General features: G+C 43.1%; 1 protein-coding gene across 4 annotated transcripts in view; it reads left to right on the top strand.

The window, feature by feature from the left end:
* Positions 1-12,304, top strand: part of ACOT11 (acyl-CoA thioesterase 11) — a 128,819-nt gene that overhangs the window by 98,789 nt on the left and 17,726 nt on the right. For all 4 annotated transcript variants that reach the window (XM_078392899.1, XM_078392900.1, XM_078392902.1 and 1 more), the window contains 7 exons: positions 878-938; positions 3,232-3,333; positions 4,574-4,709; positions 6,119-6,275; positions 9,728-9,847; positions 10,613-10,757; positions 11,358-11,413. In XM_078392899.1, coding sequence (XP_078249025.1) covers positions 878-938; positions 3,232-3,333; positions 4,574-4,709; positions 6,119-6,275; positions 9,728-9,847; positions 10,613-10,757; positions 11,358-11,413 — 777 coding nt within the window. The remainder of the gene's footprint in view (positions 1-877; positions 939-3,231; positions 3,334-4,573; positions 4,710-6,118; positions 6,276-9,727; positions 9,848-10,612; positions 10,758-11,357; positions 11,414-12,304) is intronic.

Raw genomic sequence — 12,304 nt, forward strand, 5'->3', positions numbered from 1 at the left:
TGTTCCACCTCTCAATATCTGTCATAGCATGTTTGGTGAACATCCACAGCTTGAATCGGGGCAGATCTGTTGAGATCAATACGTGGAAAGACCAGCAGAAAGCAGGCCTTGAGCATCCTGGCAAACCTTTTTCATTATCGTGGTGTGTCCCATCATTGGCTTCCTCTGTTAGGCAGCTGAAATGGAAGAGAAATTCAGCATTGCTGATTAAAAATCGAAACGAAAAATTGAGCTGTTGATGCAGAGGAGCAATGGGAATCAAGTCTACATTTGGGCAGTACCTTTACTAAAACCAGCCAACATGTCATAGAAATGGGCAAGTTTTCCAGCACTTGTAATCCAACTAGCTGGTACCTATCCACCCCTCTGAAGTAAAAGGAAGGAAGGAAATAAAGCTTAATGTTTTGAATTCAGAGAGCTAAATTTTTGAGAGACTGAGCATTCTCTTTAATATGATTAAATGCACATTTAGCCAAGGGTGAAATCTCGTCTTTGTGGCCTCTCTGCTGAACCAGAAAACTACATGTGGCCTGAGCCTGCTAAGTCTTCCACTTGGGACCTGGAGAAAGCAGTAATGATGTAAATCTGTAGATCTCCGGGTTTACCCAGAGTTGCCTTCCCTCCCCACTGTACCGTGAACTGTCCAGGTGACTTGGCATGCAGGCCTCAGGAATTAATCTGTGTGACTTTTCAGAGAGCCAAGGGAATGATGTGGGCAACAAGGTGTTCTAATAAATGGACCATGGCAGCAGCAGTCATGTAGAGCAGTGCCTACCAGCCAGCTACTTCTCTTGTATATTAGAACCACAGGATATTTGGTGCCAAATGCATTTTAACATTTCTTACCTGTTTTCCTCCCCCCCCCTTCTATTCTTAGTGTCGGGCAGGTTGTCAACATCAAAGCAAAAGTGAACCGAGCATTTAACTCAAGCATGGAGGTTTGTATGCTTCAGCTCACCATCCTGAAGGAGTGTTTTAAAAACTCATATTACTGTTCTTGTTTCCGTTGTATCCCTATTTCATTGTCTTGGTACCAGATATGACCGGAATTTAGAAAGTTTCTCTTTTTTTCCTGGAGTCTGTTTCCTAGAATCCTCTTGCCAGCATGGCCACTAGCCATACTGAGAGGAGAATTCTGAGACACACACCCATCAAAAAAAGAAGATTGGTTTTTTTTAAGTTTGGGGTGTGAGCAGATGTTTAGGTACAACCTCAGTTCCAATGCTGCGTTCTCAGATTTATGGATGTAGAACCTCAGCAAGCAATTATTATTATTCACCCCTCCCTGAAAATTCTGCACTGCCTGCAGCACTCAAATTCTGTTCTTGGAATAAATGAAGCTCATTTGCATTTATTAAGCTAATTATAAATTACTAGATTTGAAATGTTTTTGGCAAGGAACAGGGTTCAGACGCTTCAACAGAGAAGGACTAAGGAAAAGGCCTACAGGAGCAGTGTATGACACAGAAATGAATTTGTTATGCTAACCATTTGTATCAAGCCCTAGCTTGAGACAAGGAAAGAGATATTTCTCCATCTTCCTGGAAGAATAAATCTTAATGTTAACTTTCCAGATTTCCTACAGACCTTTCATATGAGATGCTCAAGGCTGCTTAAAGATGGCAACATTCATGCAAAAGGAAACTCACGCCAGTCCAGAAGATGGGTGGGCTGTCTTTGTTCAGCTTCATGGTGTCTTATTTTTAAAAATTTGCTTCAATTTTCTGACAAAGATAGCATCCAAATAGTTTATATGATAAATAAAGCAATGATGATAAAAGCAATTAGCAAGCGAAATAATGCATGAAACAAAGGTTGTGTTAACAGCCAATACAAAAACAAAACAAAACAAAAAACAACACAGAGAATTAAAAGAAAACAAAAACATGTATACCTGAAGTACAGCAGCTAATAAAATCAGGAATATTATCAACAACAATAAAAATGAAAACTGGTATCATGTTAATCATCACTGTGGACTTGAGTCAACGAGGCAGGGAAAGCCAGCTTGCCTGAGAGATAGCAAATATGGGGACAGGTGAGTGTCAATGGGAAGGAAGTTGTACCACTGTGATACTGCTACAGCAGTGTGCTGCCTCTATAATTTCTGAAGGTGGGGATGCCTGAGAAGAGGCCTCAGAATGTTGACTCTCAGCTGTGAAGCCGGTTCTTACGAGATTTGGGGGCTGAAAGACTCTGCACAGGTGTAAATCCTCCATATCAAGTGATGGATTAATCTGGTTCTGCATCCATAAATCTGAGAACGCAGCATTGGAACCACACCTTATTATATGTTATGGCTAAGATAAAATGTTGTGTTGAATAATATAAGAAATATGAGCACAGTGGCTGCAATATGGTTGCTGAGCATAGTAACGCACATCTGGAATCAGTGGGGATTGGGTGAGTCAGCCCCTCTGTAAATTCCATTGATTCAAATGGGCCTACCCTAGTTGCAATTTACTATGCCAAGCCACAGGATTTCAGCTATGCCTGCAGGGAAAGCTAAAGACACCAAAAATCTGTCCAGAATGAAGGAAAGAAAAAACCAGAACATTTCTGACAAAAAGTGGAGTTGCTATACTTGTCACACATCACACAAAGCCAGGATCCTGCATGGGACTTGGCTTCTATCATCCACAATCATCAGGCTAGAATTCCAGATCTAAAACCAGTTGCTCGTGGAAGCCAAGGACCCCATTATGCAAGGCACAGAAAATGGATAGGCTTAGACGGCATTTATTCCTTCCCTGAACGGTTTGCTTTTCTGCAGTAGCCCGTGGAGCAAGAATATATCCAAGCCCAAGGCACCCTGATTCCCACTCTTTTTGTTTGCAACTTGGCTTGCTTTATTAGAGGAGGGAACAGTTTGATCTACAGGATGCCGGGTTTTTATTTTGCTGCCCCAGGGAACAAACTTTTTGTGATTCGTTTGCTTAGGAAAGCAGCGGTACATTGAATGCAATAATTGGACTGCCTGTTCTGCTTTAAATATTCAGAAGTGTGAATTGCCAAGCTATGGTGAAGAACTAGAACACACAGAGAGCTATTGTACAATGCAACACCTTCAGGTGCCACAAAGTATTCTTTTGAGGAAGGGAAGGTATCTCAGTTCTTTCAGATTTTTCTTTTTCTTAATGGAGGTAGCTAAGATTTGTAAAGAAAAGAAAGGAAGCCCTTTCCTATTCAGTGCTTTCCTTTTCTCCTGTCTTCTGTGACCATTCTTTCTAGGTTGGTGTACAAGTCAGCCATGAAGATCTCTGCAATGGGGAACAGTGGAATGTGTGCAAGGCGTATGCAACTTTTGTTGCGCAAGGCAAGCCAACTGCTAAGGTAGGCATAGGTCGCAGAGAGTTACCTACTTGCAGTTTAAGCTTCCGGCATTAGGAACAAAAATAGCATTGTTACACATCCCTCCATCACCCACCCCACCTCTTTGATCATTTTGTTTGAGTAAGGTACAGAGGCTCCTGTTGATTGCTCTGACTATTGTATCATGGTCCTTAACAGCTATTTATAAAAATAACCTTTTCAGAGAATCCCTTTGTGTATTGGCATGATATATTTCTGCTGTAGCACTACCTATATTAAAGTAAACCATTTAACTCCTCCCTGACTTGTAAGCTGGTCTAGAGTTCGGCTGTGCATCAGTGGGAAAGAGTTATTTATTTAAATATGTAATGGTGCAAGCTAACATCAATGCACTTTGATGTGATTAGTGTTGTGGTATGCAAAACTTGTGGTGTTTGCACAGTGCTTGGGAAATACTCAGAAATTGCAGTTGTGTACATTCTTATATGGAAGGAAGCCACACTGAACGTGGTTGAACTAACTTTTGAGGAAACATACAGAGCCCTGGGGGAAAATATCAGAGTTTGTTCTAAACAAGAAGCATTGTGTTCCTAGAAGCCTTCCTGTGTAGGGATTCTCCTTCAAAGCAAAGCATGTCTCGCGTTTTTTTTTTTTAAAAATGCTTTCTCCCCTTTGTGTTTTTTTACGAATGGAAGTGAACGCTTGATTGCTTCCGGTACTTTAAAAAACAACAAAAACCCACTCACATCCATTTTGGAAGGGAATTTAATACTAGAGAAGACAAATTCACACCTAGACTTGCCAAAGTTGTCTAATAGTCCTGTAAATAATTATAGAATCATAGAAAAGTGAAGTTGGAAGGGGCCTACAAGGCCATCAAGTCCAACCCCCTGCTCAGTGCAGGAATACAGTCAAAAGATATCTGCCAGGTGATTATCTTTTTTGAATGCCTCCAGTGTTGGAGCACTCACCAACTATAAACTAATAAAGTATAACTAATAAATTAGTGTACAAAGGGCCTCTCAAAATTCATCTTTTGTCTGGTTTGAGAACATGGGTCTTACACTCTTGACCAACCAAAGGATTCCCCAAACATTTTTGCCTTTGTTTTCAGTTATGCTCGGTGTGCTTCATGTCTATATGCTCTCCCCTGTCTGCAAGGTTCTCATGCAGTACATTTGATGTTCCATTCTGAGTGAAACATTACTTTGTGTGCTCTCTCTCAAGCCATCTCTCTCTGTGTTTTAATTCTTGCTCGTAGATCAAGTTAAAGCCCCTGGTTCCTCAAACAGAAGAGGAGAAAATTGAATACAGTGTTGCTGCTGAACGCCGGCGTATGCGACTGGCCCACGCAGATACAATCAAAGGCCTTCTCTCTAAGAGCCCTGTGCAGTCTGGTAAAGTAACCTGCAGAGTACTTTCTGATGTATGGGTTGAAGGGCAGTGGTTTTCTTCTCTAGTACACTTGTGCAGTCAGTGTTGAAAACAGCAAGGTCTGTTCATAGGAATAGGCAGTCACAGCATACTGGGAGTGGACTTGAGCCCTCTCTCTAGCTGTATGGTGTCCACCCCTAATCAAGGAGCATCCACCCTCAGTGTGGAATTAAATACTTCTATCTGGACAATGCATTTTCCCTTGGACATTCTTGCTATGCATGCATGATTTCATTGGCACTTTGCCAGGTGGCATCCGCTCAGGGCTGAGAAATGTGTACACAGGGCAAGCTGCAGGTACATCATCTGCAAAACACATTCTAGGCTATTATTTTGTATTTATTCCATGTATTTTTTCTGTTTTTCTCCACCAAAACATAGTGTGCAAGGTAGCTAATAATAAAAACACATGCAAACTGAAGAACTATAATTAAAATAGAAAAGCATTTCATTTTAAAAAGAAGAAGTATGAAGTCATCTTAAAGCCAAAGCACAAGAGGAAATAGAAACAGAGCTGGAGATAGACCTTGGCTTGCCTCCTCTGCAATAAAGGAGAAAAAGACTGGTGTGCTATCCTGTGGAGCAGACCCCTTGAGGAGCATGATGCAAAGCTGTGGTGAGCCGCTTTTTGCATCTGCTGAGGGCCACATTTCCTTCAGGCAGGAGTGGACTCCGCGCAGAGCACCAAGCGTGGTTGTACTGTGGTGCTCATCTACTATAGCCAACACAGTCAGCAACGAGGAGTGATGAGCGTTGCTGTCCAACCCAGTCTGAAGGGCTTGCAGGCCTGCCCTTTGCCCACCTCCTGCCCAAAAGGTGATCTTTCAGCATCCCTTCAATGCTGGGTAGTGCTAAAGTCAGCGATGTGTAAAGTCAAAGAGAACAGTAGATGTGTCCACCACTTCTTTCTTCTCTCTCTTTCTCTCTCTCTCTCTCTGTCACTCTCTGTATTGCACTGTGTCAAGGCAAGAAGATACCGCTTTTGCAGAGGATGGATTATCAGATTAGATCAAGGACATGTGCCCCCTAAAACTGTTGATTGTCCACCCCTGGTGTAGAGCAATGTTCATGGTTTGCTATACTCCAATTTGTGGTATCTGCCTACCTCCACTGTGTATTAATTCCATTAAAAAAATTGGATTAACACATCCCATTAAAAAAACCCCCACAAATTCTGAAAGCATGTGGCTTCTTGGGGCACCATGCTCTGTTTGATAGGAACCCTTGCATGCTTCCTCTACTGATAGGCTGCAGCATTTCCTGCCCTCTGCTCTGCCTGATGTGGCTCCCAGCAAAGAATTAGGAGTGGTCTCAGCTGTTTCCTGGTAGCTCAGCCACAAGGAGATTGTTCTTTCTCTTATTTTTCTAACAGAGCTGGAGACCAGAACCTGCCACTCAGTGGTACCTGCGGAAGAGACCCGAGTGGAAAGCGTGGAGCTAATTCTGCCGCCACATGCAAACCATCAAGGGAACACGTTTGGAGGGCAAATCATGGCTTGGATGGAAAATGTGGCCACCATAGCAGCAAGGTTGTCAGCTTCCTTTGTCTTTGGGATAAAAACTAGATGAGATGGTGACAGTTTGTTATTAAAAATGATTGGTACAACTTCTTCTTTGGGTGTGAGCAGTTCTCATGTATGGTCAGAGCTTGGAAAGGTTACCTTTTTCTTTTTTTGGACTGCAGTTCCCGGAATCAATCAGCCGGCATGGCCCCTCTCCATGCTGGCAGGATGGTGGAGGAAGTTTTAGCATACCCCAAAGTATTTTTTCCTTCAGCTCTGCCTATGTTTATAAATATTTGTTTGCCACTATGGTACTTGCTTTTTCCCTTCATTTTAGAACTCCTGTTTGATTGCATGTATATGACAATAGAGGCGAGATTTTGACTCCATCATTCAAGAAAACGGGAACACACTGCTTTTTCCTGGAAACCTACTTAATGTCTACGTGACATAGCTGCTCTAAAATTTAGGAACACAAATTTGTACAGATTTGTGTGTGAGCTTTTAAAACAAAGAGCTATCTATTCCCAATGTTTTCATGTTAACGTATGCCCTCTTTTTAATGAAATTGTAGCTATAAACATGTGGGCTTTCTCATTATAAAGCAAAAACTGGCAGCTAAGTTTGCTAATTCTGTGGACTTTTACTTTTTTTCCTGGCATGGAGAAAACAGGAGACTTCTCTCCTATCTGGCTGCATCCCAGCACAATGAGGATAAAGCCAAGTGTGCTGCTTATATACTGTCCTATAGCGCTTAAAGCACTCTCTGAGCAGTTTACCATTTAATTATGGAGGCTACACATTGCCCATCCTTCCAGCAAACTGGATACATTTTGTGTGTATCCAGGAAACAGTGTGTTTCTTCCTGTTCTTTTTGATGCTTTCCTTCCATCCCAGGTACAGGCAATTATACCGGGATAAACTTGCTTAAACTCCATTAAACATTGGTGCAGATAATAGAAGGTGGCATGATGGAGCCATATATGAATGACCCATGCCAATCTGCTGCTAGTTGCTGACTTGCTGCCAAGCCGTTCAGCACTTGCAAGTTCAAACAAAGGTCCTCTGATCTGGAGCTTGAGATATAGGCAGCCTCCTCCACATAGATCTTCTTTGTTGTCCCAAACACAGGAAAACTTTGAGGACTGCTTCACATGGCTACGTTTTATGCATGTTCTGTTTCCACAGCAATGTCTTTCGGCAGTGGGTTTGTTCAAGGCGCATGTAAAGTGCTTCTCTGCAGCATGATGCGCTCATTTTTATGGTGTCTTCCTAAAATGGCATGTGGCTGGAAGTGGAAGTACCCAGTTATTTTTTCTGCAACTTCTTGTTTCAGTGAGAAACAAATGCAGTATTTCCTGGAGCTGTTTACAGGTATCATATAACTCTCCTGTTGCAACAGCTCCACTGGCTACTGGTCCATTTCTGGGTACAATTCAAAGTGTGGGTTTTGACCTATAAAGCCATAAACAATTTGAGCCAAACTATCTAAAAGACAAAAGGGACGTGGTGGCGCTGCGGGCTAAACCGCAGAAGCCTGTGCTGCAGGGTCAGAAGACCAAGCAGTCATAAGATTGAATCCACGCGACGGAGTGAGCTCCCGTTGCTTGTCCCAGCTCCCGCCAACCTAGCGGTTCGAAAGCATGCAAATGCAAGTAGATCAATAGGGACCACCTTGGTGGGAAGGTAACAGTGTGCCGTGTCTAAGTCGCACTGGCCATGTGACCACGGAAGATTGTCTTTGGACAAACGATGGCTCTACGGCTTGGAAACGGGGATGAGCACCGCCCCCTAGAGTCGAACACAACTGGACAAAAATTGTCAAGGGGAACGTTTACCTTCACCTTTTTATCTAAAAGACACATCTTCCTTTATGAGCCTGTCTAGGTTTTAAAAGGATCAGGGGAGGCCTTCTCTCCATTCCACCATCTTTACAGCTGCATTTGGAAAGGACACAAGTTCCTGCTCCCAAACTATAGGGCTCCCTGCCATGGGAGGTCAGTCTGGACTTCTCTTTGCTTCACTTCCACAGGCAGGCAAAAACATTTCTCTCCAGGCAGGCTTTTTCTCAGTAACTGGTTGCCTGGGGGGGGGGTCTTGTTTTGTTTGTTCTTTTTCCTGTTCCAGTTTTTATACTGTTTGTTTTAATATTGTAAGCTGTCTTGGTTCTTTTTGAGGAGAAAGCTGGGGTAGAAATATTTTAAATAAATAGTCTACTAGGCTCCTTACCTCTTCCGTTGATGCTTTGCCCTTGGTTTTTCTTGTCCTTCTGAAGCTGGACTTTCCCCATCTCTTCTTCCCTCCCCCCCCCCCCCATTATAGGCAGTTAGATTAAGAGGTGCTCTGATGTTTTGATCTTCACGTCTTATTTTGCTATTGTAAAAGGACATGAATGCTCCTTTTAATGGTTGTCCTGCAAGACAGAGATCCCTTGTTGAAACCTTTTCCGATGGGATGGGAAGAAGTGGTTCTCTCAAGGGGACTTGGCCTGCCTACTGCCAAAGCTTCATTCTGTGTACTGTCGTTTTTGTGTGGAAAAGTAGCACTCTTGTCTCCTGTGGCTGCTGTAGAAATATGGCTCCCTCGTATGCGTCATTCTCTCTGAAAGCCTGATGCATATACTTCTTGCCTTGTCCCTAAAAATAAGCTTAAGCCACAGACTTTCATCTGCATGGGGCAGTTTTGTTTTACCATTGACAACCTCCTCTCGAAGCAATATTATCCAAAGCTTTGGACAGTGGCAAAGGTGGTCTTTCACTTTGGCTGGGAGGCAAGTTAGTTGCTTCCCTATAGGTGGCACTGTGTCTTCATGAATGCTGGGGAGTCAGGAAGCAGAAGGTTAAGTTAAATATGCAATTCACAGGCTGCCCACGTCCCCTCATGGGTGGGAACTCCCACTGCCCTCCTGGGCTGATGGAAACTTGTTCTGGAGCAACAGGCATGAGGAAATCTAGCTTGGTTTAATAATCCCAGTCTGGACCCAACTATGTAACCCTGAATATAGGTTGTTTTGTGAATGGTGAGCCAATTGTGTTTGCAAGATTATAATCTGTGATGAAGGATCGTTTCAAATAAGGCCCTTCTTTGTGCAATATCATTGCCTCATTTATGCGGGATCAAATTGTAGCTCTCCTGTGCTTTCCCACCAGTTGTTCCTTTTTCTTCTCAGAGAAAAATGTGTTAAGGAAGGAATGACAGGTTAGCTGTGCAATACCTTTTAGGCGTTAGTCTGGGAATGTCATTTCTTTGGACTATGACACCCAGAATCTCCCAGCCAGCATAGGAACAGTTCCTGCTGGCTGGGGGATTTGGGGAGTTGTGATCTAAAAATGTAACATGTTCCACCTTTGCTAGAAATCCTTGTTCAGAAGCATCCTAAAATATGGTATTTGGATACCATCTATGGATATAAATGTATCATGTGGATTATTTAGTTCTCAGAGCATACGCTCAATTCTGTCTCTCTTGTCTTCCCCTAGCCGATTGTGCCATTCCCACCCCACCCTGAAGACAATTGAAATGTTCCATTTCAGAGGGCCATCTCAAGTCGGGGATCGCCTCGTCTTCAAGGCCATTGTCAACAATGCATTCAAGTACAGGTGTGTCATTCTCATCCTCTATAACAGCCTTCCCGAAATTAATTCTGTGCAGATGTTTTGGCCAGTAGCCTCCATTGGACCTAAGCAGGGAGGTCAATAGCAAGAAACACAGGCATTTGTACCTTTAGAACTCTGGAGGGCACCAGGCAGGTTGGGAAAGAATGGTCTAGGCTTTGATAAGTATGGTTCAGAAGCTAGTGGAAACCTTGCTAAATTTTTTAAAATTAAACCATTCATGGTTCAATGAGACGAAAGCAGTGTCAATTAATAGAAGGTTGAAAACCAAAGTAATTGGAAAAAACAGAAATGTTGGAAGGTTTTAGTGAACAATAATGTTCACTAGAAATTGCCACACCTATGGGTATCATTAGAATGAGTCAAAAAATAGATCTCAGGCATGTGCACATGTTATGTGTCATCAAGTCACATCCAACTTACTGTGGCCCTACTAGGTTTGTCAAGGTAAATAATGCATTTAAAGAGGGGTCTTACCAGTTCCACCCTGCCACCCCATAGTAAGTTTCCATGACCAAACTGGGATTTGAATGCTGGTCTCCTCAGCCCTAGTCTATCCTTCTGCCCATTACACCAATGGGATAGCCTGTGATCTTTCAAAAAAAGAGAAATCCAGATAGAATTCGTTCTGTAAGGAACAAGAGTGAACAAGAAGGCCCTGGTCGATCAGAGAGCATTCCTGTCTGCTTACGTTTCTACCTACATAAGAGTTCAGGTGTGGCTAAAACTAGCTCTTGTTCCTCCTTCCAGCATGGAGGTTGGGGTATGTGTGGAGGCCTATCGCCACGAGATGGAAGTCAGCCGGAGACACATCAACAGTGCCTTCATGACCTTTGTGGCTTTGGACGAGGAGGGTCAGCCACGCACACTTCCAGTGTTGAAACCAGAACCAGGGGTATGAGACGTCTGTGTTTTTGAAAAGCAGCGAGGCGCGGTGTCCTGAATTGTTTTGATTTTTCAGAAAGAAAGAAAACTTTCTTGTCACTGTTAAGTTTCATAATATGTTCCCCCCCCCATGGACTAATTATAGCCTGTATTTCTGATCCAAAAACAAACAAACAAACGCTCAGGGCCAAATCCAGCTCTGGGTCCCAGCTAGAAACGACCCACTGAAGCAGTGGATCCAAGATGTAGGTGCAGATGCAGTCGGGGAGTGATTTAGTGGTCTTGTTTTGGACCACTTGGGGCAAGATCCGTTTCAGACTATTTGTGAACCAGCCTAAGCCTGTTCTATCCCCATTCAGCCCTTTTTGTTTCAGTGGCAGAGCTCCTCTCTCTTTTTGGAGCTGGACTGGAGGGAGCTGCGGGGGCCAGATCATGTCTGCACGGAAGGGTTGCTTTAAATGAGATCCACACCCAGCAGAGCAGCTTTTATTTTCAGCCTGCTTCAACTCTTTTGAGTTATCTGGCCAGTTTTATTTTGCTTCAGTCCACTTCGTGTTATATTTCATAGCTCTTTGAAACATAACCCATTCTTTTTATCTCTTGTAAACAGGATGGAGAAAGGCGGTTTAAAGAAGCTAGCGCTAGGCAAAAGATTAGACTTGATAGGTAAGTGGGGAAAAAATTATTATTACCTGGTTGGCTTCCTCACCCTGTTCTTTTCCCTTTCTGCAGGCTTCCACTCCTGTGAAAGTTCAGAGGAATGCAGAGGGGTAGCCATGTGCGATTTGCTTTCAGTATGGCAAACATTTTGGGACAGAATCATATTTCTGTATAGGAGAGAGAAATGATCAAATATGGGTGTAATATTTCCCTCTGTTGTCTGTGTGTTGCTAGGTGGAGAGTGACTGTTTTGCAGGAATCTTGGCTCTTCCCCCTCCCCCCACCCGGCTCAGGAAAAGGGCTGAAAACAGCAGAGGTAGCTGTTAGTGAGGGTCTGCTGAGCAACTGATCAGAACAAAACCCAGCCACACAAGTATGACTCATCTCTGTACGATTGCAACTACACTGGCAAGATGAACTGGAGCAATTCACCTTTGCTGCAGCTTGATTTGCAGAATCATTTTATGGTTCTGTTCAGTAGAAGCATAAAATAGTGGATTGTTTCGGTGCCAGAGTCCACATTGGCTTCTCAGTCTGATGTGGTTTGATCCGAACCACAACCCACAGCCCCCCCCCCACTTTCTTCAATCCCACTCTCAGCTGATCCCTGGGCCTCCTTTTATGGTTCATTGTGAGGACTGTGGGCTGTTCAAAGTGTTTCATGGCACAAGGGGAAAGTACCAGTGTTCCAAAGTTCTCATAAAGTATAAACCCATCTTTTGGAAACGTATTACTTTGCTGTAGCTTTTTTTTTGTTTTTTCTGTGCAGGGATGATCTGTTGCTAAACTAGTATATCAATATAGTGATACAGTGCTCTAGTGCGAAACTTGGTGGTTTTGTTTTAAAAAATTGAAAAATACTTTAGGATGACTAGGGAAAAAGATCATGGGGGTAGG

The sequence above is a fragment of the Pogona vitticeps genome, chromosome 4 (genome assembly GCF_051106095.1).
Source record: "Pogona vitticeps strain Pit_001003342236 chromosome 4, PviZW2.1, whole genome shotgun sequence".
NCBI lineage: Eukaryota > Metazoa > Chordata > Lepidosauria > Squamata > Agamidae > Pogona > Pogona vitticeps.